At 58.3% G+C, this 25455-nt stretch overlaps 3 protein-coding genes and 1 pseudogene across 5 annotated transcripts; 1 reads left to right on the top strand and 3 right to left on the bottom strand.

Moving 5' to 3' along the window:
- Nucleotides 1-87: 87 nt before the first annotated feature.
- GLB1L (galactosidase beta 1 like) lies at nt 88-5759 on the bottom strand. 2 transcript variants are annotated; one of them, XM_036386747.1, is made up of 16 exons: nt 5211-5759; nt 4633-4805; nt 4177-4327; nt 3864-3924; nt 3505-3599; nt 2951-3131; nt 2813-2871; nt 2474-2685; nt 2348-2388; nt 1927-2045; nt 1741-1815; nt 1573-1662; nt 1340-1453; nt 936-1067; nt 399-611; nt 88-324 (listed from the first exon to the last, which is right to left on the bottom strand). In XM_036386747.1, exons 1-16 carry the CDS (start codon nt 5262-5264, stop codon nt 106-108), a joined length of 1989 nt encoding a protein of 662 aa, XP_036242640.1. In that variant the 5' UTR covers nt 5265-5759; the 3' UTR covers nt 88-105. The 2 variants fall into 2 exon arrangements, with proteins under 2 accessions (XP_036242640.1, XP_036242641.1); XM_036386748.1 differs by having other exon boundaries at nt 2564-2685.
- Nucleotides 5760-5886: 127 nt separating this feature from the next.
- Nucleotides 5887-8308, top strand: STK16 (serine/threonine kinase 16). 2 transcript variants are annotated; one of them, XR_004980521.1, is made up of 8 exons: nt 5887-5997; nt 6631-6850; nt 6923-7056; nt 7130-7250; nt 7325-7420; nt 7491-7612; nt 7699-7971; nt 8082-8308. XR_004980521.1 is itself a non-coding variant. In XM_036386750.1 (7 exons), exons 1-7 carry the CDS (start codon nt 5912-5914, stop codon nt 7835-7837), a joined length of 918 nt encoding a protein of 305 aa, XP_036242643.1. In that variant the 5' UTR covers nt 5887-5911; the 3' UTR covers nt 7838-8308. The 2 variants fall into 2 exon arrangements, 1 of the variants encoding a protein (XP_036242643.1); XM_036386750.1 differs by having other exon boundaries at nt 7699-8308.
- Nucleotides 8309-8841: 533 nt separating this feature from the next.
- LOC118688841 (tubulin alpha-5 chain) lies at nt 8842-13270 on the bottom strand. Its single transcript, XM_036386749.2, has 4 exons — nt 13155-13270; nt 11335-11557; nt 10645-10793; nt 8842-10433 (listed from the first exon to the last, which is right to left on the bottom strand). The coding sequence occupies exons 1-4, from the start codon at nt 13155-13157 to the stop codon at nt 9462-9464; spliced, it is 1347 nt and encodes a 448-aa protein (XP_036242642.1). The 5' UTR covers nt 13158-13270; the 3' UTR covers nt 8842-9461.
- Nucleotides 13271-15014: 1744 nt separating this feature from the next.
- On the bottom strand, nt 15015-19221 carry LOC118688840 (tubulin alpha-4A chain-like; annotated as a pseudogene).
- Nucleotides 19222-25455: the final 6234 nt, after the last annotated feature.

Here is a 25455-nt window from a genome sequence, read left to right as displayed (position 1 = left end):
AGGCCCTACCTGCCCCCAGAGGTCTGTGCCAGGACCTGTGCCATTTTCCTTAGCCCCTGTGTTTCCCCAGCCCCAGTGAGAGGCAAGGCCAGTGCCCAGCAGTGTTTACTCTGTGGCCGTGGTGCTGCAGCCAAGTGTCCTGTTGTAAAGGGGTCGGTCAAGGAAGAGCAGGAGAGGAGTGGGAGGTGCCCCTTCTAGCTCCAGCACTGTGATGTTGTTGGGGTGGCCAGCGTGCAGCACCGAGCCAGGCACAAAGAGGGTCTGCTGGGGCCCACGACAGCTCCAGTACCGGCCCAGGTTGAAGCCATTTATCCACAGCAGTCCCTGGAAGATGATGGAGATGGCACTGAGCTGTCCTGGTCCACTCTTACCCCTTTCCCAGTTAGGCACTGCCTTACCTTGCTCCAACCTGGGAACTTCACGAAGGTGTCCCAGGCGATGCCAGGTGTCTCAAAGGTCCCAGTGTAGAAGGCTGGCCCCACTCGGCCCCCACTTGATTTTGGCAGAGCAGTGTGGGGCCAGCCCTGTTGGACTGCAGTGTCTATGGCCAGGGGATAGATCAGCCAGTTGCTGAGAGGCCTGGAGTTCAGTGAGAGGTTTCCCAGCAAGCCCTGAGATGGAACAGGAGGGGAAATGAAGAAACAGTATCTGCCAGGACACTTGGGGCAGCCCCAGGGCGTGTCCCCCTGGCAGCAGTGAAGGTGGGATGGGATCCCCTCTAAGGAGTGAAGAGCCCTGGCCGCTGCGGCAGCCTAAGTGGGAGAGGGGTGCTAGTCTCTGAGCCCTGTCCTGGCAGGTTTGAGATGAACCAGGGAGCAGGGCTGGGATTAGCCCCAGCAAGGCCGGACTCTGCCTCAGGTGGCAGTAGAGAGGGTGTTTGGTCACATGGGTTGCCAGGCCATCCCCTCTGGAGCCTCAGGGTGCTCTCCCCTTACCTTGAAGTCACTGGTGTTGGCCCCGAAGCTGATCCTGCCCATGTTCTCCATGAGGATGTCCAGGCTGTCCCCTGCCCTGCCCGTTACATGCAGTGTTGTCTGCCCGTCCCGCTCCAGCGTTCCCTGATACTCCTAAAGCCACAAAGTCAGTGCTGCTGACCCATGTTTGGATCCCACCACTCCCAACACTGCCAGCAGGCACATACCATCCTGCTGCCAGCCTGCCAGAGCCAGGGCTGCTCTCTGCCCCCAAAGGAGGCAAATTTGGGCCCAAGAGCCACCCTGCAAAGGCTCAGTATGGCTTTTGGCACCCTGGTTGTCCCCAAGACCCTGGCATAGCCCCACTGCCAGCAGGTCCCACAGCCCTCTGGAGCACTGTCCCTGGTGTGCTCCCATAGACTCACCTTCTGCAGCATCACATAGCCACGGTCACAGATGCTGTGGGGAGGAGCACCCAGCGTGGCTGGGTCTGGGACATCCCAGGGCAGCTGTGTGTGGTACACCACAAAGCCATGGATCTGCAGGACACAGTGCAGTGGCACAGGAAGGGAAATGGAGCTGGAAGTGAGTTCTGCTCCTCTGTCCCGGGGCCAGGGAGAGTTTCATTAAGTGTCCACCACTACACCCAGCCTCTCACCTGCTTCAGGGCCTCAAAGGTGAGAGGGAACTGGCTCTGGATGGGCCCAGAGGGGCACAGCACATCCAAGACATCCAGGAGGTCAGCATACTGCAAAGAGAGGGATGGGTGCTGGGCAGGTGAGCAGTGCCACGCTGGGGCAGTACGGCCTTCAGGATGGGCACTCACCTTGCGCAGGGCCACCCAGCCATAGGCATACTTGGGGGTGGCAGGTGGCATCGGGCCAGCTGGCAGGGGCTGGAACTGAACAGCAGACTGTCAGCTGCCCCATGGCAAGCAGGGAGCTGTCCCCTGCCCTGCTGGTACAAGCAGCAGTGCCCAGAACTGTCCCCTTACTCGTGCCAGGTTTGTTACCTTGCTGATGACCATGCGAATGGCAAACAGCTTCTCAGTGGGGTCTCCTGCCTCTGACAGGGGGGCATCATAGTCATAGCTGGTGGTCACTGGTTTGTACTGGCCCTTGTAGTCAGCACCTGGCCAAGGAAGGGGCTCTAGCGCAGCCCAGGGCATGGAACCCAGCCCCAGGGCATGAAACCCAGCCCCAGGCTGGCTGCAGTGCAATGTGGGGGGACATGACCCAGAACTGTGAGCCCTTGCATAGGCACGAAAGGAGTCCCCAGGAGAAGACAAGCTTGGGTTCAAGGGCCCTTGGCTATGTGTCAACCTGCCCCATGGGACAGAACAAGAGCCTGAAGCAGGTTTCTCAGGGATGGCCAAAGAAAGCCCTCCAGCCCTGCAGTGTGCCACTCCCTCCCTAGAGCAAGGCTCTACTCACCACTCCAGTAGGCAAAATTCGTCCCTCCATGGAACATGTACCTATGACACACCCAGAGAGCATGGTCAGCAACCCCCAGACCCAGCAGGGGCTCACCAGGCACTGCCCCTTCCCTCCAGCACCCACAGTCCCTGCTGGCCTGATCCCAGTGAGATGAAGGCAAGAGGTGATGCCCACTGCCCTGGTGGCTGCGCCCTCTGCCAGCTGACTACTTGCATGTTGACGCTGGCTCCCAGCTGCAGCATGTCCTCCAGCCCCCGGGCCACCCACGCTGCGCTGGTGCTGGCATGTGCCTCACCCCAGTAGTCCAGCCAACCTGTGTAGTACTCAGAGTTTACCTGGAGGACAAAGAGACTGTCACCTGCAGCCTGGGCCCAGCGCCCCTCCTTGCCTCACTGCCTGGTGCCTCTGCCTCCCCAAAGTTGTCACGGGTCATTCCCCCCACAGCATCCATGCCAAGCTCACCAGGGGCCCCTTTGGTTCCACGCGGCGCTGGGCACCAAATGCCTCTGTCACATTGGATCCTGTGGAGGTGCAGAGGGGGAGGTTTGAGCAGGACAGAGGAGGGACCCCCATCCTCTCTCCTCCTCCCCCATAGGACACCTGGCCCGAAGTCGACGGTGGCGTAGAGCCCCTGCAGGGTGCCGCAGTGCAGCTCCTGGGCTCGCGCGCTGTCGGTGGTGAAGAGCAGCACCTCGCTGCCCAGCAGTGCCCGAAAGGAGCCCAGCAGGTGCCGCAAGTATCCATGGTCACAGGCATAGTAGCTCCCATATTCATTTTCCACCTGCAAGCGGGGCAGGGACTGGCAGGCAGTATGCACGTGGCAGGGCTGCAGACAGGTCCCACTGCCCATGGAGATGAGCACCAACCTCCCCCCTTTCCTCTGGACATCATCAGATGTGTTGACAACCCCCCAGGGGATCCTGAGCATAACCTTCCAGTCCCACTGAGCTCCAGCTCCGTCAGTGTCCCTCGAACCACATCTGTGGTACCTCAGATTCCCAGCCCTTGGATTTAAATCTAGGTCCAGAAGGTGGGAGGGATTTATCTGAGCTTTTCTGGGTAAGGTCATTGTGTAGGGGATACTGGTGGCTTTTTGGGGCACATCCAAAGATGACCCAGAGCAGGGCATGGGACTGGGCCTCAGAGCCCCTTACCTGCACACTGATGATGTTCCCTCCCTGGTGGTACAGGCGTGGCTTGATCTTGGGCAGCAGGACATGGAGCCAGGAGTCCACAGCTGCCAGGTAGGCTAGAGGGACAGAGGCAGGGCAGGGCTGGCTACAGCATCCACCCCAGCCCACCTGCAGCCAGCCTGCCAGGAGGAAGACAGCAGATGGGGCAGGGTCAAGTGAGATGGGGAAATGGAGATGGAGTACAAACTATGGGGCTCTCAGAGGATAGAGATGATGATGGGAAAGACCACAGAGGCAGAGCTGGCAGGTGTGTGGAGGACAGCCAGGATTGGCACCAGGCTATAAGGACATGGTGGCCAGAGCCCTGTGCTGAGCCTCACCAGGGCTGGAAGTGCGCAGGATGATGTCTGGTTTCCACAGCAGCCAGGCAGGCAGGCCACCCTGGAGAAACACACACAGCAGAGAGGGAGGCAGAGAAACTGCTCAGCAGCCTGGGCCTGCACACTGCTGAACTCAGCCAGTGCAATGCTAGTGCTTGGCACCAGCACAAAGGCCTGGGGCCTTTAGGGCAGCAGCCGGGGCACACCGGGCACGGCACTGGAGTCTGCATGACAGCCAGAGGGGCCAACCCTGCTGTGCCCTTCCCAGACCCCCCCGTCACCCCTCTGTGCCAGGCTGGGGGCCAGGGCTCACCATCTCCCACTCTGCACAGATGTAGGGCCCCGGCCGCAGGATCACCAGAAGTCCCAGCTCAGCTGTCAGGTCCAGGAAGGCTTCCACATCCCGGTTCCCAGTGAAGTCATAAACTCCTGGCAGTGTCTCATGGTAGTTCCAGGGGACATAGCTGGGGTGAGAGGGGAGATCAGCATGCAGGAGCTAAGGACGCCCCAGCACGACAGGGAACCATCCCACCAGCTGGTCCCTCTGCTTCTGGGAGTTGGCCTGCAGCCTGAGCTGAGTATGGCAACTCGGGCTGGACTGGAACTAGCCCACACTCATGCTTGTGTCTGGCAGGGGTGACCTGGGGGTTCACAGCCAAGTGCAAATGTTGGTGCTTGCTCCCTGTGGTCAGACAACACCCTTGTCTCTGTTCCTAGTGATCCCAGAAAGGCCGTGGTGACTGTGGGCCTGTGCACCGCCATGGCTTACACCTGCACAGCGCTGAGCCCGCTCATGTACATCTTGAGCAGCCGGTCCCTCCAGGCAGGGCGCGGGACGCGGGCGTAGTGGATGCTGCCCGAGATGTAGCGGAAAGGGGCACCGTCCTTGAGGAAGCAGTTGTGTTTGTAATCCAGCTGGAAGGAGCGTGCTGAAGGGGAGGCCTGCAGGAAAAAGGAAGAGCTGGAGGCTTGCAGAACCTCCCCGAGCCCAGCCGCCCCCTCCAGGCACTGACGGCGCTGGTTCTAGGAGGTGCCCTCTCGCGAAGTGGATGCCAAACTGTCCTGGGAGAGCAGGAGGGAGGAGCTGAGCCTCCCCGCTAATCAAACACCCCGGCTGGCCTGGTGGCATTTGTGGGGACGGTGCTGCTGGGGTGGGTGCTGCGAGGGCAGGGAAGGAGCTGGGAATGCAAGCTGGGACATTGTGGCAGGACACGGGCTGCTGCAGGAGGGAGCTCTAGCATGACGAGCAGGGACACGGATCGGGAAAGCAGATTCGGGAGGTGGCCCACCCGCTCCTTCACAGCTCAGTCCTGTGCGCTTCGTCCACTTTCCACCCTGTTTGCTAACCTGCGTGTGCAGGAGCCCCGCTGCCAGCAGCAGGCCCAGGGCCGGCAGTCCCATCCTCGCCGGGGGCTCGGCAGGCCCGCGATGGGGACGAGGTTGGACGTGGCTCCACCATCACATGATCCGGGAAGGATCTCGGCCAGCGCTTCCTTCTCCCGGTCCTAAGTGCGGGCAGCTGGAACAGCTGGGGCGGGACCACGGGAAAGGCGTGGGCGGCTCCGACCCTCCAGGTCTGGCCAGCCCCGCAAAGCCCACCCCAGCAGGGGATGCAGCTCCGGCCGGCGGGCACACCGCTGGTGCCCAGTGGGGTGCGCAGTGACAATCAAAGTGAGGGGACAAGGAGCCTTGTAAAAGCGTCACCAGCAGGCAGAAGCCTTCCATTGAACTCAGCCCGCTTGTTCCATCAGAGCGGTGCTGATGGAAAGCTCGGCTGCAGCTCTTGTCGGAGGGCTGCTGCTGCCGGATGAGGGAAAGGAAACCGTCCCCGGGCCGAGGGCTAGAGCTGGTGACAGAGCTAGTGACAGGGGTGTCGGGCGGTGCTGCAGGACGGGACGAGCCCGCCGCAAGGCGGAGGGGGGCAGGTCCGGGCCGCGGCGGCAGCGCGCAGCGGAGGCGGTGCGGCCCCGCCCGCCGGGTGACGCGGCGGTGACGGGCGGTGACGGGCGGTGACGCGCGGCGGCCCCGGGCGATGACGCGGCCGGGCGATGGGGCAGACGCTGTGCGTCTGCTCCCGGGGCACCGTCAGCCTGGGGGGAGCGCGGTACCTCCTGCTCCACCGCCTGGCAGAAGGGTGCGCGGCGGGCTGGGGCGCGGGGGGCTCGGGCGGGGGTCCCCGAGCTCCGGGAGGGATGCTCGGGCAAGGGGGATCCGAGGGCCGTGGGCGTGCTCGGGAGTTGGGGGGGGATGCTTGGGCGTGCTTGTGTATGGGAGGTGACTTGGCATTGGGGTGATGCTCAGGCGTGGTGGGGAGATGCTTAGGCATGGGGGGTGGTTGTGCATGAGGACATGCTTGGGGATGGGGTGACACTCAGGCACGGGCTGCTCGGGCAGGGTGGGGAGATGCTTGAGTTCAGGTCACCTTGAGGCTTGGGGTATTACTTGGGCTTGTTGAGGGATGATGCTTCAGCATTGGGGGTGCTTGTGCATGACAGATGATTCTCCTGCTGAGCGACAGGGAGGGATTGGTCAGAAGTGGGTGCTTGGAGCCGTGGGAATGGGGATGTTTGAGCCACTGGGGTTTTTCATACAGAGAGGGGATGCTTTGGGTTCCTCACAGGTGCCTGCAAGATGGGGAGATGTGCATACCTGGGGAATTCATGCCACCCTCTGTCCCCCTCCCCTGGGGAGAGTAGATGAGACTGGGTACAAGGCCCCAGCATGGATGTCACAGCCCCCAGCCCATGCTATTCTTGACTGCTTGCAGGGGTTTCAGCTATGTGGACCTGGTGGAGGGGCTGCGGGACGGGCGCTTCTACGCCCTGAAGCGCATCCTGTGCCACGACAAGGAGGACCGCCAGGCCGCCCTGCACGAGGTGGAGATGCACGGCCTCTTCGACCACCCCAACATCCTGCGCCTGGTGGCCCACTGCATGGTGGAGAAAGGCACCAAGCACGAAGCCTGGCTTCTCCTGCCCTATGTGAAGGTGAGGAGGGCTTTCCTGGCTGGCCCACCACCCCAGGAGCAGCAGTAGTGACCAGCTGCTTGTGTTTGCCAGGGTGGAACCCTCTGGAGAGAGGTGGAAGCACTGAGAGAGAAAGGCAGCTTCATGCCAGAGCAGCGGATCCTCCTCATCCTCCATGGGATCTGCCGTGGGCTGCAGGCCATCCACAGCAAGGGCTATGCACACAGGTGAGGGGTGGCAGCACTGGCTGGGAGGATTGGAGGGGCCCCAGTGGGCACTCAGTGATGTCCATCCCCACAGGGACCTCAAGCCCACCAATGTGCTGCTGGATGAGGATGACCAGCCTGTGCTGATGGACCTGGGCTCCATGAACCAAGCTCGCATAGAAGTCAACAGCTCTCGGGAGGCCATGGCTGTGCAGGTGGGTGGCCTGGGACGTCAACCCATGAGCCTGTCCCTGCTCCAGTCCCTTCATCCCCATCCTCCTCTTTGCAGGACTGGGCTGCCCAGCGCTGCACCATCTCCTACCGTGCCCCCGAGCTCTTCACAGTGCCGAGCCAGTGTGTGATAGATGAGCGTACGGATATCTGGGTAAGGATCCAGCCCTCTGGCCTCCCCCATCCCACTGCTACAGCGCTGCACTGACACCGCCTCGCTCCAGTCCTTAGGCTGTGTGCTGTACTGCATGATGTTTGGAGAGGGCCCCTATGATGCCATCTTCCAGAAGGGTGACAGTGTGGCTTTGGCGGTTCAGAACCCCCTCACGTTGCCCTCCACAACCAGGTGAAGGGCTGGGGAGGGTGACCCCATTCCTGGGTGGCCCCCTGTGCTGTGCACCACATGGGTCCTCCCCTCGCTCTTTCTTCCAGATACTCGGCTGCCTTGCAACGCCTGCTCTTCTCCATGATGACAGTGAACCCCCAGGAGAGACCCAGCATAAATGAAATCATCCGCCAACTGGAGGGGCTGCAGCCAGCACCAGCAGGGCAGGACACCACACAGATCTGAGCCCATCGCCTTCAGTGGTGACACGTCCTGAGGCTGAGCCAGGGGAAAAGCAGCTGCCCTAATCCCTGCTGCCCTGCAGACCTGTTGCAGAGGGGATTGATGCCCTGGGGGACAGCAGCTGCTCTGTGCTGGAGGTGTGTTGGATTTGGAGTGTTCTGTGCCCTGGATGTTGCTGCCTGGGCCTTGGTCTGTGCCCCTGAGCTGTGGATATGTGATCTGCTGCTAAACATGGGTCCCTTGCCAGCTGCTGCCTTCCCTAGGGGTGGCAGAAGAGGATGTTGTGGGACCCCTCCTGGGGATGGGAGCCACTGTCCTGCAGCTCTGTGCCCCAGGAAGGTTGCTGCTGCCCGGAGCAGAGCTGCGGGCCGGATCCCGGTGCTGTGCTGGAGGGAGGCAGAGGGAGTGCCCACTCTGCCATTGCTCTTGGCACCAATGTTGCCTTGTGTTTGAAGTAAAGTATGTTCTTGCAGAGCTGTGGCTGTGTCCCTGTCTGCAGGGAGGGGTTCTGCCGGGGCACGGGAAGAGCAGGGCACACTGTCTGGGCTGGGCAGCCAAGCGTTGCTGGAGGCGAAGGGCAGCGGAGGCCAGCCGGGGCAGCATAGCCAGAGCATTAGCAGTAAGCAGGGAAAGTTAATCCCTGGCCCCAGAATGCTCCTATTGGGAGCTAACACAACTGCAGCTGGAGCCAGACACTGCTGTTCAGAGCCTCCAGAGCTGGGCACTGCGGGACAGGGATCAGCACAGGCACGCAGGCAGTGGCAGGGGTACAGGCAGAACTCTGCTGCCCATGAAGAGTGAGGTAGATGCCCAGACTGGGAAGCTGCCAGACCTTGGGAGGGCAGGATCAGCAGCTCTGCTCTGGTGGGGGTATGCAGAGCATGGGGACAGCACAACCAGCCCAGCACTGAGGACACCCCCAGCCCAGGGAGGAGCCTTGGCTGGAGGGGCTCCAGCAGGTGGGCTACCCACGGAGAGGGAGTAAAAAACGAGATTCAGACAAGCAGTTTGACAGGGAGCATTGCCCTCCTTTAATCCTCTCACCGCACACAGCAGTACAGCAGCCGCGGGGTCCGTGCCATGCTGGATGCCATTGCAGGGTGCACCCACTGCACCAGAGACTGGGCACACTCCTTGCCCTGGATGGTGACCACAGGGGCAGGGCTGCACTGCTCCCACTGCTTCAACCACTATTTTTCCAGGCAAGCCCACCTACCCTTGGGCTGCACTTGAGGAGAAGACCTAAAAGCTGCCATTCTTTCCTTGCTCAGACTAAATCTGCTCTCCTGAGCTCCAGGATACAACACGGGGCCATATATCACAAGAGGAAGCGGTAGCCACCCCTGGCTGGAGCAACGAGTGGGGTGGGATGTGTGCCATGGCACCAGGGACTAGACCCCAGGGCTCTTACCTGCACAGGTAGCAAGCTGGAGCTGGAGCAGAGCACTGGGAGGAAGCATAGCAGCACCAGTAGCAGGGCTGAAGCACTCACCACACACCCGACCGGGCAAGAAACCGATACAGCTGGGGGGATACTGGGACACACGGAAGATCTGAAACGGTTTATTGCAAAGGGTTTGCAGGTAACACAGGGAAGGAGCGTGGTCCTTTTTTGGCTGAGGCTTCTCTACTCCTCACCCTCTTCTTCATCCTCGTAGGAGTCCAGGCCCACTTCCTCGTAATCCTTCTCCAGAGCAGCCATGTCTTCCCGTGCCTCGGAGAACTCCCCTTCCTCCATGCCCTCGCCCACGTACCAGTGCACGAAGGCGCGCTTGGCGTACATCAGGTCAAACTTGTGGTCCAGGCGAGCCCAGGCCTCGGCGATGGCCGTGGTGTTGCTGAGCATGCAGACGGCGCGCTGCACCTTGGCCAGGTCCCCCCCTGGCACCACCGTGGGTGGCTGGTAGTTGATGCCCACCTTGAAGCCCGTGGGGCACCAGTCCACAAACTGGATGCTGCGTTTGGTCTTGATGGTGGCAATGGCGGCGTTGACGTCCTTGGGCACCACGTCCCCGCGGTACAGCAGGCAGCAGGCCATGTACTTGCCATGGCGAGGGTCACACTTCACCATCTGGTTAGCTGGCTCGAAGCACGAGTTGGTGATTTCGGCTACCGACAGCTGCTCATGATAAGCCTTCTCTGCAGAGATGACAGGGGCGTAGGTGGCCAGGGGGAAGTGAATGCGAGGGTAGGGCACCAGGTTGGTCTGGAACTCGGTCAGATCCACATTCAGGGCTCCATCAAACCGTAATGATGCTGTAATGGATGAGACAATCTGACTGATGAGTCTGTTCAAGTTGGTGTAGGTTGGGCGCTCGATGTCCAGGTTCCGACGGCAGATGTCGTAGATGGCCTCGTTGTCCACCATGAAAGCACAGTCCGAGTGCTCCAGTGTAGTGTGGGTGGTCAGAATGGAATTGTAGGGCTCTACCACAGCAGTGGAGACTTGTGGTGCTGGGTAGATGGAGAATTCCAGCTTGGACTTCTTGCCGTAATCAACAGAGAGTCGTTCCATCAACAGGGAGGTGAATCCAGAGCCGGTGCCACCTCCAAAACTGTGAAACACCAGGAAGCCCTGGAGGCCTGTGCACTGGTCAGCCTGTGGAGAGAGATGAGGAGGGATTACTCTGAGATACATTTCTTTGTGACAATCTGGCTGCCCACAAGTCCCTTCAGGACATGGTGTATCCCTGCCCTGGTCAGATTCACATCCCACCCAAGGCGCAGCATGGCTTGCAGTGTGTTCTGAGCCCCAGCAGGATGGTGCACCCCAGTCCAGGGAGACACATCCCCTCTCTGCAGTCACTCACCAGCTTACGGATCCTGTCCAGCACTTGATCAATGATCTCTTTGCCGATGGTGTAGTGCCCACGGGCGTAGTTGTTGGCAGCATCCTCCTTGCCAGTGATCAGCTGCTCGGGGTGGAAGAGCTGCCGGTAGACTCCTCCCCGAACCTCATCTAGGAGAGAACAGGGGCAGGTTGAGCCCAGGGGAGGCTGCTGGTTTGAGCCGGCCGCCAAGCAGACACGTGGGTGCCAGCAGCCGTCCCTCACGGGCTCCGCCTGCCCTTGGCATGGCCAAGGACCCACACATCAGCAGAACCAACGCCAGCATCAGGTTTCTCTGGCATGAGGAGGTGGCTGCCACCTCCCTGCACAGCTCAGCTTCTCCCACCCTTCAGGAGCTGCCTGCCCACAGCGCAGCAGGAGCTGCCCTGCCGGTTGGGCTGGTTTCTCTCTGTGCACATGTGGTACAAGCACTGCTGACTCTACGACACTTCACGAACAAAAGCAGGTGCTCATGTTTGTGGCTTCTCCTGGGAAAAAAAAGGGCCCTCGGGTCGAACCCGGTGCAGGATATTGTCAGAAGACCACGAGCACCAGCTGCCTGCTACCCACCCCTGGGGGCATCTCAGGCTGTGTGAGCTCCAAGGAGCGTCCCGCAATGGGTTGTTGCCCAAAATAATGACCACTCTCAGAGCCCAATCAGGGTGCACTCACCAATCACAGTGGGCTCCAGGTCCACGAAGATGGCCCGTGGGACGTGCTTGCCAGCCCCAGTCTCACAGAAGAAGGTGGTGAAGGAGTCGTCCCCCCCGCCGATGGTTTTGTCGCTGGGCATCTGCCCGTCGGGCTGGATGCCGTGCTCCAGGCAGTACAGCTCCCAGCACGTGTTGCCCATCTGGACGCCGGCCTGGCCGACGTGCACGGAGATGCACTCGCGCTGGGGAGGGGAGGCAGGGTCACAGCCTGGCACAACTCTGTCCTGCCTGCTCCAGGGAGGGCTCTAGCTGGTGCCAGTGCCACAGAGTCACCCACACCAGACCTGCTCTGGTCAGTGATCCCAGAGACGACATTTTCCTTTGGGTGACCTCCTGAGGGACTCCCCATAGCTGGTGTTGCTCTCAGCCATGCACAGGCACCATGCTGGACCAAAAGCCAGCTTTGGCATCCCTCTGGCCCCTGCCCTCACTAGGGGCCACCAGCTCAATGGACTCTGGCTGCGTCTGTCCTCCAGCAGTAAGGGGAGCAGAGCCTGGCTCAGCTACTCTCCCTGGCAGCCTCAGCCCCTTCCCCATGCAACAGCAGTCCAGTGAGGAGCTGAGCTGACAGGTACACACATTTAACCCATGAGGGGCAATCAGCATGGGCAAACCATTCTGCCTGCTGCTCCAGAGCCAGACAAGCAGTATTGTGGCCTTGGGGACGCAAGGGAGGTAGGTGGCAGCTAGGTAAGGGCTGGCAATGAAGACCAGCAGTTTCTGAGGCAGCACAGATTCCCTGGGCTACACAGTTCCAACGCTGTGCTGCAAACCCCGTGTTGGCAGAAGTGCTGAGGAGCAGGCTGCAAGCTGGAGATGTGCCTCATGCACTCCATTCAGGAGGTGCAGGCCTGTTCCGCTACTCCAGCATCCCTCCTCTGCCTGTCCCTGGCACCCGCCTCTGCTAGTCCTAGCATCCCTGTTTCACTGCTCCCGGCATCCCTGCCTCCCTGAACAGGACACTACGACTCAGCCTCGAGGTCCTGGAGCAATCCACTCCTGCATTTCCCAACTGCACAGTGCCCTTAGCCGTGACGGGGTCCGTGCCGGGCCCAGCACTCGGGGAGGACAAGGGCTCCTTCTTCCCGCGGGAGGTCCAAGAGAAGCCCCAGCCACAGAGCGGAGGGGTGGGCAGCTGGGGGCAGGTTCCCCGGCAGGGCCCGGGCAGCGCTGCGATGGGCAGAGCTCTGCGCTGCGCCTTCTGGCACGGCCCCGACCCACTCCTGAGCCGCTAAATATAGACAGCTCCGGCCCCGGGCGGGAGCAGCGGCCAGTGCCCGCTTCCGAGAGCGTCCCCAGCCCGCTCCGCCTCTAACAGACGCCCGCGGGACGGGACCGAAGGGACGGGACCCCCATAGAGGTTCCCCGCCGCCAGCCCCGATGGGGCGGGCGCTGCCGCGGGGAGAGCCCCGCCGAACGCCCCGCTCCGGCCCGCGGTGCCCGGCGGGCGCCTCCGCCCTCGGCAGCTGTCCCCGTCCATCCGCGGCCACCGCTCCCCGCCGGAGAGGTCACCCCGGTCTGTCCCCAGCGCCCCCCCGCGCTGCGCCGCCGGTGGCGGTGGGGGGGGCGGGCGCCCCGGTGCCGGTGGCGGCGGGCAGGGGGGCACAGCGCGACGGGGGCGCGGCTGCCCCCGGGCAGGGGCCGGTAGCGCTGCCCAAGGTCACGGCGGGGAAGGAGGGGGCGCGTCGCGACGGCTCCAGCGGGCACGGTGCTGCGGGGGCACTGCCGGGGGTGCCGGGCGCCCTCCCGCCGCCGTGCCCGCCCCCGGCCCGCACTCACCATGTTGCGGCGGGTGGTGCGGGCTGTCCCAGGGCTCTGTGCGGCGGGGCTCGGCGCGGAGCTGCGGCTGCTGCAATCCTCGCCGCAGCGCTCTCTTATAGGTGGGAGGGGCTTGTGCCGCCACGCCCCCTTATTTGGGTACACTTGCATGCGGGAGGGAGTCCCCCCCCTCGGGGGCCGCGGGAGCCCGGCGGGGTCCTCCCGGCTGCGGAGAAACCCCGAGGTGCGGGGCCCGAAGCTGCTCCCTCTTCTCTGCCCGAAGGAAGGCGGGGGCTGCGGTCCAGGCTGTCGGCAGGAAGGCTGGGGACCAGCCCTCAGGGGTGACGGGCAGTGCTGAGCCACCCGCAGCGGAGGCAGAGCAGGTAGAACAGTCCCTAACCTATTCTGCTACCAGCTCCCCCAGGGATATGGGGAGACCCCGAGTCTACCTGGGCCTCTAGAACAGCACAAAGGCAGAGAAACACGGTAGAGACACGAATCATATTCAGGAGCCCATTTTGTCCCCCATATCTCCCTTTGCCATCGATGCTCTGGGAGGCTCCAGCCAAGGTTTGCCCTTCTCTCCCAGTGGGGATAGAAAGGCAGTGCTGCACAACCCTGTGAGGCTGCAGATCTGCATGACAAATCTGGGCTGCCAAAAAAGGGTCATTGCAGCCTGCTTGCTGTTAATAACTTGTGACTACATTCAGAGCAGCAGCTCTGTTTGAGCTCTGGCCAGTGCAGCCACCCCTGCCAAGGCTAGGGCTGATCCTGCTACTGAGGATGCCTGGATCATCAGCGTTGAGTGCTGCCTGAGCAGGGGGAGGCTCTGTCTTTGATGCCAGGACCTTGGGTCACATAGCTACCCCTCCCTGGCCATGGGGATGGATGCGCCTCTGCTGCTCAGCACCATGCCAGGAGACACTACTGGGTCCCTTGTCCAGGTCAGAGGTGAGGATAACTTCTAGAAAAAGCTATAGGACACAATTCCAACTCCTACATCCTTCTGGTGGCAGTCATGTCTGTGAAGACACAGGGAGATGTCAGCAATGAAATTACTCTGAAGGAGCAGATTCCTTCCTTTCCCCACAATCAGACAAGACATAAGGAGTGGATCAGAGCTGCACCTGATGTGAGGGGCAGTGACTCCTGCCCTGGCATAGCAGCAGCAGGCACCACTCATTCTGAGCCTGGCACTCCAGTCTCAGGCAAGCAGAGCAGTGCCAGCAGCCCTGTGCAGAGGGATGAGTGCCTGGCTGTGCTCCAGCAGCCAGGGCTGGCCCCCACTCTCCCCTCCAGCTGACACGAGTGCATGCTGGGAGGAGGAGGGCAGGGGAGGACAGCCCCCCGTGGGTCAATATAGATGGAGCATTAGTGGTAAGCAGGGAAAATTAATCTCTGGAAACAGCACACTGGATAATGGGTAACAGAAATCTCCAGTTTGCAGCCGGAGGCAGGAGCTGATGCTGGGACTCCTTACCACCAGGCAGGGCAGTGAGAGGACTCAGAATGGGGACAATGCAGAAGATGATGTGAGCTGGGTAGAGTGGGGCCACTTGCCCCAGGGGGAAGGCAGAGCAGGGCAGGGTGAGGGCAGAGGTACTCCCAGACAAAGGACCCAATGCCTAAGTTTGGTACTTCTCCTATCACATCAGCAGCACTCCTGCAGATCCCTTTGGTGGACATGCTCCAGCACCTTCCTAGAGCCTGCCGTGTGTCCTGGACATATCCCTCTGCTATGGGGCTCTCAGCCAAGGGGGGATCTGGGGCCAGAGAAGACCTGGGAGGAAGCATGGCAGCACCAGTAGCAGGGCTGAAGCACTCACCACACACCCGACCGGGCAAGAAACCGATACAGCTGGGGGGATACTGGGACACACGGAAGATCTGAAACGGTTTATTGCAAAGGGTTTCTGCAGACAACAGGGACAGGAAGCATGGTCCTTTTTAGGCCTGTAGCTTCTCTACTCCTCACCCTCATCTTCATCCTCGTAGGAGTCCAGGCCCACTTCCTCGTAATCCTTCTCCAGAGCAGCCATGTCTTCCCGTGCCTCGGAGAACTCCCCTTCCTCCATGCCCTCGCCCACGTACCAGTGCACGAAGGCGCGCTTGGCATACATCAGGTCAAACTTGTGGTCCAGGCGAGCCCAGGCCTCGGCGATGGCCGTGGTGTTGCTGAGCATGCAGACAGCGCGCTGCACCTTGGCCAGGTCCCCCCCTGGCACCACCGTGGGTGGCTGGTAGTTGATGCCCACCTTGAAGCCCGTGGGGCACCAGTCCACAAACTGGATGCTGCGTTTGGTCTTGATGGTGGCAATGGCGGCGTTGACGTCCTTGGGCACCACGTCCCCACGGTACAGCAGGCAGCAGGCCATGTACTTGCCATGGCGAGGGTCACACTTCACCATCTGGTTAGCTGGCTCGAAGCACGAGTTGGTGATTTCTGACACTGACAGCTGCTCATGATAAGCTCTCTCAGCAGAAACCACAGGAGCATAGGTGGCCAGGGGGAAGTGAATGCGAGGGTAGGGCACCAGGTTGGTCTGGAACTCGGTCAGATCCACATTCAGGGCTCCATCAAACCGTAATGATGCTGTAATGGATGACACAACCTGGCTGATGAGTCTGTTCAAGTTGGTGTAGGTTGGGCGCTCGATGTCCAGGTTCCGACGGCAGATGTCATAGATGGCTTCGTTGTCCACCATGAAAGCACAGTCCGAGTGCTCCAATGTACTGTGGGTTGTGAGAATGGAGTTGTAGGGCTCTACCACAGCAGTGGAGACTTGTGGTGCTGGGTAGATGGAGAATTCCAGCTTGGACTTCTTGCCATAATCAACAGAGAGTCGTTCCATCAACAGGGAGGTGAATCCAGAGCCGGTGCCACCTCCAAAACTACGAAACACCAGGAAGCCCTGGAGGCCTGTGCACTGGTCAGCCTGTGGAGAGAGACAAGTAACGCTCCCTCAAGCACTGACTTGGCTGGAGGGAAGTTTCAGACTTTTGTTTGTGTAGCTGCAGATTCCTCCCAAGGTGCAGCAGAGCTCACCCCATGCTCCCACCCCCTTAATGATGCTCGACCCCAGTCCAGGGAGACACATCCCCTCTCTGCAGTCACTCACCAGCTTACGGATCCTGTCCAGCACTTGATCAATGATCTCTTTGCCGATGGTGTAGTGTCCACGGGCGTAGTTGTTGGCAGCATCCTCCTTGCCAGTGATCATCTGTTCAGGGTGGAAGAGCTGCCGGTAGACTCCTCCCCGAATCTCATCTAGGAGAGAGTGGCAAAATAGATTTGCTAACTGGATCTGGGGAAAGGTAGCAGGAGCGCTCTTGGGAGTGTCCTGCAATGGGTTGTTGCCCAAAATAATGACCACTCTCAGAGCCCAATCAGGGTGCACTCACCAATCACGGTGGGCTCCAGGTCCACGAAGATGGCCCGTGGGACATGCTTGCCAGCCCCAGTCTCACAGAAGAAGGTGGTGAAGGAGTCGTCCCCCCCGCCGATGGTTTTGTCGCTGGGCATCTGCCCGTCGGGCTGGATGCCGTGCTCCAGGCAGTACAGCTCCCAGCACGTGTTGCCCATCTGGACGCCGGCCTGGCCGACGTGCACGGAGATGCACTCGCGCTGGGGAGGGGAGGCAGGGTCACATCCCAGCAGAGACCAGAAATGAAATCACTGCAGGAAGTGCACAGCCCTGGAAGGGCTTGGGCAAGCCACTCTGCCCTGTTGCCTGGGTGCCTGTTTCCATTTCAGTTTTCTGCTTTCTCCCAAATCTAGTGCTCTGCCTCTCATCACTGCACTGACCGCCTCAGGGGCCCAAGGAGATCAAGACCCATCTGCAGCAGCCCAGGATATCAGGCCACCCATACCCTGGACTGGCCTAAACCACAGCCCTGGATAGCATCCAGTGAGCATCTTCTTCATTGCCCAAACATCCATGTGGCTTAAGGGCTGAGGCCCTGCAGCATCTGGCACAGCCCCTGTTGCTAATCCAACAACAGAGCTGGAGGCTGAGATGGCAGAGCACCACCAGGACACTGGGAGCTGAGGGCACTGAGGATGGCTGCCCAACAAGAGGGGAGATTTACAAACATGAATGGTTGCCATGCTCTGAGGCTCAGCTTCCCTAAATTAGCTCTAGAGGGGGAGGAAGCGTTAACTGCACTTTTTTAAGTCAACGGAAAGGCTGAGGTGGGAGGGTGTCCTAGCTCACAGCTTCAAGGGTCCCCCAGGAGAAGCCAGGTGAGGGGCTCTACAACCTCACTCCCTTCAGGTGAGGTACCCCAGAGCCTGCAGTTCTTTTGGTAAGAATGAAAGTATTCAGTGCCTTAGACCTGCTGTTGCCAAGGATTTGGATGTGTCATCAGGCACAACTGAGTCAGAGGAGCATCCAAATCAAGGCGGATTTCCAGAGCCATGGTGCCCCACGATGAGTCAGCTGGCAGGAAGCTGGTGGAACCAGCCATTTTGCAGGAGCAGGGCAATGGCTGCTGTCCCACAAAGTTGCACAGGATGCAGCATGTCCTGGCTCTCTGCATCTAAAGTGCTCTCAGTGCTGCCTTTCAGAGGCAGCAGTGACAGTGAGGCATGGCAAAATAATAAGCCCTTGATAGCCATGGCGAGAGGCAGAAGCCCATATCCTCACCTTTCCCAAAGCTGAGGTGCAAGAAGAGCAAGGCAATACCCCACCTATCCCTCCCAGCAGGTCCATAAATGTTGTGTAACACAAGAAGCCAAGGGTAAGACCTGAGGACTTAAGACCTGAGGTAAGTCTTCCAAGATCCTCTACAGAAGGGCACAGAAAACACTTGGCACAGATGCAAGCACCTCAAGGAAGAGGAGATGAGAGAGGACTGCTCCCTGGCAAGGGTCCTTGTGAATCAGTGTGGGGGTGGCAGAGGGTTATGCTGCTCGCTGCACTTCTTCCCAACAACAAGCAGCAGCCAGGACTGGCTCTGTGGGGCCCAGCACTGACAACAGGCTGGGCAGAGCCCAGCAGCGCCAGGACGCAGCAGTGCTGCTCACCAGCCAGTAGACTCTGCCTTCTTCACGGCAAGGGCTGGCACAGGAAGGGCTGGGAGCGTGGGTCCGCGGGATAGCGGGCAGGGTGCCCGGGAAACCTTGGGGCTGGGATGCTCTCCAGGGCAGCTGGAGAGCTCACGAGCCAGAGATGGCCACAGGACCACGGCGGCAGGGCAGCCTGGAAGCCCACCCACAGTGATGCCCACCCTTGGAGCAGGGCAGTGGGTGAAGGAAGCCACAGCTTACTGCCGGAGCTCAGCTGTGAGCCAGCAGCGTGGGGGGCTGGCAGACTCCCCGCAGCCGGGGATGGCACCGCGGGACACGGGCAGGAACCGACACTACTACAAGTGGGAGAGGGATGAGACGTGGCGTGTCCGCCCGAGCACCGTCTCCGCAGCCGCGGGGCTCGCTGGTGGCTTCCTTGCCACGGGTACAAGGGGATGCTTAAAGAAGGGAGGCTGCTGAGAGCCGGGGAGGGAGCAGCTCAGGAAGAGGCCGAAGCCAGGCAAAGGCAGGGCGAGCACGGCGGGCACTCCCGTCGCCAGCTGCCCGCATGGCTGGGCTCCCGGCAGAGCTCTCCCGGGAAGGCGCGGAGAGCCCAGCCCGCTCCGGGGTGCACCGGCGGGACCGGAGAGAGGGAGCCGGGGCTGGCACTCACCATGATGCCGCCGCTGCCGCACGACCTGCCTGTTCCCGAACTGCCGCAGCTCCGCGCTCCGGGACGGCCCCGCCGCCACCGCCTTATACCGGGGGCGGCACCGGCGCTCCGGGGCGGGCCGCCCCGCCCGAGACGGCCCCGAGCGCTTTCAAAGATTTACGTGCATTGCGCATATTTGCATAGATTTGCATAGATGGGGCTGTGCTGCCTGGCGGGGTGCACTGGTAGGGCATTCGGGGAGCAGCATCCCCTGAGTGGGGCACGGGAGACCCGGGGGTACCCCCGAGGAAAGGGCAGTGGGGCATAAGTGTTGTTCCTGCTATGCTTGCCAGTCTTGGCAGAGGGATTCTGCTGAAGAACAGATATGGCACCTTCCAGCTTGGTGTCCTGCTGGTGAAAGGCACCATCCAGGCACTAACCAGGAGAGACTTCGGGGGTTGAAGCAGGAAAGCCAGCAAAGAGCCTGGCCCAGGTCCTCCCTCCTGGTGGGCTTAGGTGCTGATGTGATCCTTGAGCAAGCAGTGAGCCAGGTCTCTGGCAGCCACCCAAGGCTTCTTGAAAAACACCTGGGAGAATTTCTGGAGGAAACCCTGGTGGAGGAAACCCTCCAGAGATGAGCCCAAACTTTCCTAACCTCTTTGGAGATCACTGAGAAAAAAAGCAGGAAAACTCAATCCTGTCCTTTGCGTCAAGCCCCCTCAAGCACAGTTGTGCCCTAGGGCTGTGTTGAAAGCCTGCCAAAGGGCTTCTTCTCCATCCTGGCTCTGCATTACCTTCCCTGGTTTGATCTGATCTCACAAAGCTTTATGAAATGAATAGTGAGGGTGTAGGAAGAGCTTGGAGCACCTTGGAGCGGTTTTATTGGAATCTACAGTGACTTCACTGATGTCTGGCCTTACTACAATGAATAATGTGTCCAACCCCCTCCAAAATACTCAAAGCATCCACTGTGGTGTAGAACCAGCCCTGCATCTGCCTCAGCACTCTGACTTAATGATTTTTCACTGAAAAGTGCTGTCATCTCTCAGCTTGATCTGAAAGTTGAAAGCTGGACCTAAATTATCCACCCACAATAGCCTTTCTTTGTGCCTGAGTCACCTGGAAAGTGTCACCTTCACTGATGAGCATGTGAAAAATGACTGATTGCAAGAGTACTGCTGCAAAGCCTGTGCTGGTGTCTAAGCAACACATTTTTGAGACCTGCAGAAATGGCTGAGCCAGAGGATCAGAGTGGGTTTAATCAAGTTGATGGGAAAATACTGAGTTTTGTGGGGTTTTTTTGTTGGTTTGGTTTTTTTTTTTTTTTCCACAGAGATGCCCCAGGTAGTAAGTGCTGCTGAACCTGCAGAGGATTCTGTGGTGACTGGATAACTCTGGAAATGCCTCCCTGTGGTATAAATGTCCTTTGAGTGACCTCAGAGATCACTAGATAACACAGACCATGCTGATGCAGACAGTCCATGAGAGTGAGAGAGTAATTGGTAGCACTGAGGCATCAAAATTTGAGCCCCAGAAGTTAATTGGAGTGAAAAGGAGTGATGGTATCACCATCCCTGTGAAAATCTTCACCAAGGTGTTCATTGTAACATGTAGTGGATGCCAGGGAGTCACTTCTCACTGGGTGTGTCCTAGAACCCTCCTTAATTCCACGGTGCCAATTAATTCTGGGGCATTTATAGCATGAATGCCTTCAGTGTGGTTGGAAGCAGAGCTAGGCAGCCAGCAGCATTTCAGGCTGTGCAGTTCACCAAATTCTGAAGATTCACATAATGATCTGATGGTACCCAGGGGGGCAAAATCATGGACTAGTTTATGTACCATGGTGGTGGAGGGTTGAGAGTGAAATGTCCCTGATTTGTCAATGCTGCAAATGTGTGTTCACAGTGAAAATATCCACTCAGATGCTGTTTTGTTGGGCAATCACAGTGGGAATAACTTGAGTCATTGGGAGCTGCACATCCCCACGTGCCTCTGATCTGAAATGCCCAAACAGATGTCTAAGCTTTTTTGAAATGCTTAAGAACATCTGGCTAAATCCAGGGAGCACCAATCAGCTGCATCTTGTCAGTGCCTAACTGCTCAGCAGCCTGCCAGATGCTGGTAGCAGCAGCCTGAAAGCACACAGTGGAGGCTGAGCTCACTCTGGCTGGATTTGTCCTGAGGCGACCCCTCTCTTACAGAGATGTTACCCACACATCTCATAAGGCCCTGCAAATGTTTTCAGACAACATCAGAAGTCACATGATTACAAGAATTGCTCAGGAAACATTTTCATTGATGCTCAGAACATAGACCCTGCATCAGCAACCAGAGAGATGCAAATAGCAAGTAAGGAAAATTCTAGGCTATAGAGTCAGAATTCAACCATCTCTTTAGTGAAGAATGGGAAAATCATTGAAGATACCTGAAGGGCAGAGCCCTGCCCGCTGCAGGGAAGCCCCTGCTTGCCACTGTCAGAAACCAGCCAGCTCTTGGCAGGTACCTGCTGGTACAGGAACACCTCTGAGCAGAGCTTGCAGTTACCCAAACAAAGCCTCTCTCTCTCTATAGCTGTCTTCCAGAAGTATTTTAAAGACTGCCACACCTAAAGCACCCAGAGCTGAAACTGGGGAGGAGATGAGTTCAGAGCCCAGCCTGGTACCTCCCATCCACACCCCAGTTCTCTGCTCTCTTTGCTGAGGAAAGCCCAAACTATTGTTCCCAGTTTTCAGACCTCAGTTCCACCCTGCCTGCTCCAGGCAGAGCAAACAGTGTCACAGGGCAGTTTGGGGACATGGCCTTCTTGGGAAGGTAGAAGAGAGCACAGCTGTGCTGTGGGTTTGGCAAGGAAGCCCACTGTGCCCTCCGCTTTAAAGCAAAGACCAGATGGTGAGAGGTGCTTCAGGAGCAGGGCTCCTGTCTGTGTCTCTAATCTCTGCCAGGAGCTTCCCAAAGAGGTTGTATCCGTGCCTGCCCTGCTTACCCCTCACTCTGTCTTTGCTCTGCCCTTAATCCTCTTAGCAGGTGGGGAGGTGGAGAAGCCAGGATGTGCCTCCAGCCCATCAGTGCCCTGTGCAGTTTGCTCTCCAGAAGTGGCACAGGCTGGACAAGGTAGGCTGGTGCAACCAATAAGTCTGTTGAAAGCATGGAGCTGGACTGTATGTTGCAGATGTGAGTTCCAGCAAGGCCCTGTGATGCTAACTGCTTCAGCAGTATCCCACTGAGCATTGTGCAGGGTCCCTAAAGCACAGCTGGCTCCTGCTGATGGCCCAGCATCCTATGTCCCAGTGCTGCTGAGGTTCTACTATGGCAGCACTTGGGACATACTTTGCCACCCTGAAAAATTCTAGCACAGCATGGAGATGGGCAGAAAATGCTCCCTCTGCCATTCCTTAAGATATGCATGCCTTGTCTAGGTCAGAGAGGGCTCTCTGATGGCCTCATCCCTCATCTGGAGTAGGTAGAACTGATCCAGAGATGAGAAAGAAGGAAGGCTAGATGTCACAGGCTGCAAGGAAAGAATGGGGAGAATCAGAAGACCAAGCAGAAACTCAATAAAGGCCACATTGAACATCTTCAGCAACCCACACATGGCATTTACTCCCAGAGACCTGCTGGGATGTAGGGCACAGTAGCGATCTGACAGAAGTTTTCTCTGCTGCAGCTGAGCAACAGCAGCATAATTGCTGGTTCAGATATAATGAAGTCAATTGTGCAAGGCCTGCTGCATTGCCCAGAGCGTGTGCCCCGGTACAGAAACAATGAAGCTAATTCCAGACCTCGCTACAGTCCTAAGCCCTGAATCACAGGGCAGGAGCAGGGAGGCACTCCCGGGACACAGGCAGCCCCACAAGCCAAGCCCCAGCCTGTGAGGCTAAAAGGGGCTGTGGGACAAGTTGGAACGAGCTCTTTCTCAGGCAAGGCAGGCCCTGGGGGAGCAGCCTTCCTGGCTCAGAGCCAGCTGCCCTGGCTGCCGGTGTCACCTGCCTTTCTTCATGTCCTGGGAAAGGCAGCTACACACCCACGGCAGCAAAATAAAACCTCACCTGTCTAATTGCAGTGACTTCATGTCAGAGGTCTGAGCATGCCTGGTGTGAACAATCTGCCTCCAGGCGGGTGGCAGAGGGACTGAGTGGCTGAGGTGGGCCCATGTTCTCAGGGAAGGCTGGTGTGCAGCGCTGATGGGCTTCTGTGGAGGTGCCAGTGATGCTTTTCCTCTTCTCCATCAGCTCTCAGAGCTGGAGATGGCACAAGAAGTGCAGGAATACTGGGAAATAGAAGTGAAATGAATTGTGCAAGGTTGCGTGATGGTAGGAACTCCTGGAGGGATATGGGTTACCCCAGAAGGCTGAAGGGGCTCTCCATACACCAGACAGAAGTGTAGGCATGGTGATGTCTTCATGCCCAGCCCTTTAGGCCTTCCTGTCCTACAAGTTCTCAGAACAGCAACAAAGCTGTGGCCAGCTCTGTCGCAATGCCAAAGGCATGAGCTGGCAGTGATGGGGCAAGAAGCAGCCACCACTTCCCCTGCTCCCAGGAGCTCATGCCTTGCCTGTGGGACAGCAGCCGAGCCCCTGGGCAGCCGAGGGGACATGGCAGATTCACATGGGGCAGCTCTGCAGATGCACCCCCTCCTCTGAGGTACATAAACCTCAGCCAGGTGGGCCAGTCCTGCACCCACTGGGAAAGGAAATAATTCCTGTCACAGCAGCTTCTTTATGATGGCCCTGCTATGCTCTGGCCTTTGGAGAGCAGCTGAGCATCCCGTGGCTGTAGAGATGTCTGCAAGGTGTTTTGTTTTACACTTACACACACGTGGAAGTGAGTTGTATAATAATGCAAACAGCTTGTTGGCCCCAGGGCAAGCCAAGGGCAGAGCTAGGCCTGGAGAAACTAGCCTGGAGTCCTGGGGATTGCTGTAGAGCTGTGAAAAGCGGAAAGGAGGTGCTGGCAGCTGGCCAAGCACTGTTGGATGTCAGAGGGAAACAGTTAAAGTGATAAAAGATGCATTTAATAACTCTGCTGGGTAATGGCTCCCAGAGTGCTTGTGCCGGGAGCTGATGTGCGCAGAGAGAGTGTGATATTGTGAAACAAGGGCTGTCCTCCCTGCTCCTCCCAGAGCCTGGGGCTGGGAGCCAGAGGCCTCAAGTCACTGGGCTGACACCTTGAGCTCAATGGCCATCTTGAGGATGGCTGGCTCAAACTGGGATCTGAGATCCTCCTAGCAGAGTTAAGCCAGATGATGAGAGGCTGTGCATGTGAAATAACAGCTATTTGGCAGAATTTCCCTGTTGCAAGGTCTCGGAGCACCAATCTGCTGAATTTAACATGCTCAATGTGGCCCTCCTCGTTAGGACAAGCCAGCTCCAGGCACCCTGAGCACAACCAGGGCTGCTGTGCCCTCCCCTGTGATGGTGTGGCCTGGACAGCATGGTCCTTTTCTGCCACTTAATAGCCTGGCATTGGACACATTCTGGAGAGCTTTGCCACCTCCCAGGCAGGAGGATGCAGAGTCTGGCAAGAGCTGGGCACCAAGCACTCCTGCCTATGTTGGGGCACCCTAAGCAGCCTCATTAGGTGCTGATTAACATGGAAGACCCACTAGCCAAACAATCCTGGTTTCAGTTACTGAGATGACAGGTCTGCTCAGGAAGAAAGGCGGGGATGTAACTGGCTCCTTGCTGTGATGAGGGTGTGGTGCCCTGCAAGGCAGCCCCGGGAACCCACGTGCTGGTTTGCAACAGTGAATCATCAGCAAAGAGCTGCTGGGAATGTGCAGGGACTCCTGCCAGGCACCCCTGGCTTCCACGGTTTGATCAAGGGTCTTGAAATGAATCCCACACTGCAGCTGATCAAGTGTGAGGGTGGCAAGAGGATGTGCAGAGTAAAAAGTGACAAGACTGCCCCTTCCTAAAATTCTCAAAGTAATTACTTCAAGCAATTTTGCTGTAATGTGGCCTTTTAATCAGACAATTCTTAACCATCTCTGAGATTCAATTGTCCCCTTCAATAGTTACTACCCTACCAAGCTTAGCATGATCCCAAATTTTTCTTAGTAAACATTTCTTATCACAGTGGGCCTTGCAATCAGCCCTGGGGATCCCCACTGCAAAGGCCTTCAGCAGTACAGCTCCTGGCTAACAAGCACACCTCTGCTATTGATGCCTCTGGTGCAAAACAGGCTGGCTTGGCACGCCAAGATAAATATTCAAATAAAATACATATAGGGGCAACACAAAAAGTAGATCTGAAAAGGCCATTGGCAGCAGCTCTGAGCTTCCTTCATCTGTGGACACAGAAAACTGATTGTTTCACCCCTCTTTGCAGCAATGCTGTGATTTATGCCAATACTGTTAGCATTATCTCCTGCCATCTTCCAAGTGAGGGTGTCATACCAGTGATGTTGATCTAAATCAGCCAGACATATAATCATGCTGAAGGTGATGAAAAGTTTCCAAAGCAAAACTTTCCTTACCTGAGACAAGGATATCAGTAGTAAATACATTTTTCAGTATTTAATTCCCTGCTGATAGATTAAAAAAATAATTATTCTGTTATTTCTTTCTGGTATTATCAGTAATCTAGAGTTTTCGAGGTCAACCAGTTTATTTTTTTAATGACTGGAGTGATTTCTGTTCTTCAGTCCTTTGGAATTACCCCAG

Source organism: Molothrus ater, chromosome 7 (assembly GCF_012460135.2).
Source record: "Molothrus ater isolate BHLD 08-10-18 breed brown headed cowbird chromosome 7, BPBGC_Mater_1.1, whole genome shotgun sequence".
NCBI lineage: Eukaryota > Metazoa > Chordata > Aves > Passeriformes > Icteridae > Molothrus > Molothrus ater.
Note: the sequence above shows the minus strand (reverse complement) of the source record. Positions and strands in the feature narration are given on the sequence as shown.

Excerpts from the sequence above, each read along its gene's own strand:
- STK16 (XM_036386750.1), top strand. The coding sequence starts at position 5,912 with ATGGGGCAGACGCTGTGCGTCTGCTCCCGGGGCACCGTCAGCCTGGGG. Across the intron at positions 7,057-7,129 it reads AGCAAGGGCTATGCACACAG|GGACCTCAAGCCCACCAATG; the intron begins GTGAGGGGTGGC and ends CCATCCCCACAG. Across the intron at positions 7,251-7,324 it reads GGGAGGCCATGGCTGTGCAG|GACTGGGCTGCCCAGCGCTG; the intron begins GTGGGTGGCCTG and ends TCCTCTTTGCAG.
- LOC118688841 (XM_036386749.2), bottom strand. Across the intron at positions 10,794-11,334 it reads CCTGGAGCCCACTGTGATTG|ATGAGGTTCGGGGAGGAGTC; the intron begins GTGAGTGCACCC and ends GTTCTCTCCTAG. Across the intron at positions 10,434-10,644 it reads TGGACAGGATCCGTAAGCTG|GCTGACCAGTGCACAGGCCT; the intron begins GTGAGTGACTGC and ends CTCTCTCCACAG.
- GLB1L (XM_036386747.1), bottom strand. The coding sequence starts at position 5,264 with ATGGGACTGCCGGCCCTGGGCCTGCTGCTGGCAGCGGGGCTCCTGCAC. Across the intron at positions 2,872-2,950 it reads CACCGTCGACTTCGGGCCAG|GATCCAATGTGACAGAGGCA; the intron begins GTGTCCTATGGG and ends GCACCTCCACAG. Across the intron at positions 1,068-1,339 it reads GCTATGTGATGCTGCAGAAG|GAGTATCAGGGAACGCTGGA; the intron begins GTGAGTCTATGG and ends TTGTGGCTTTAG.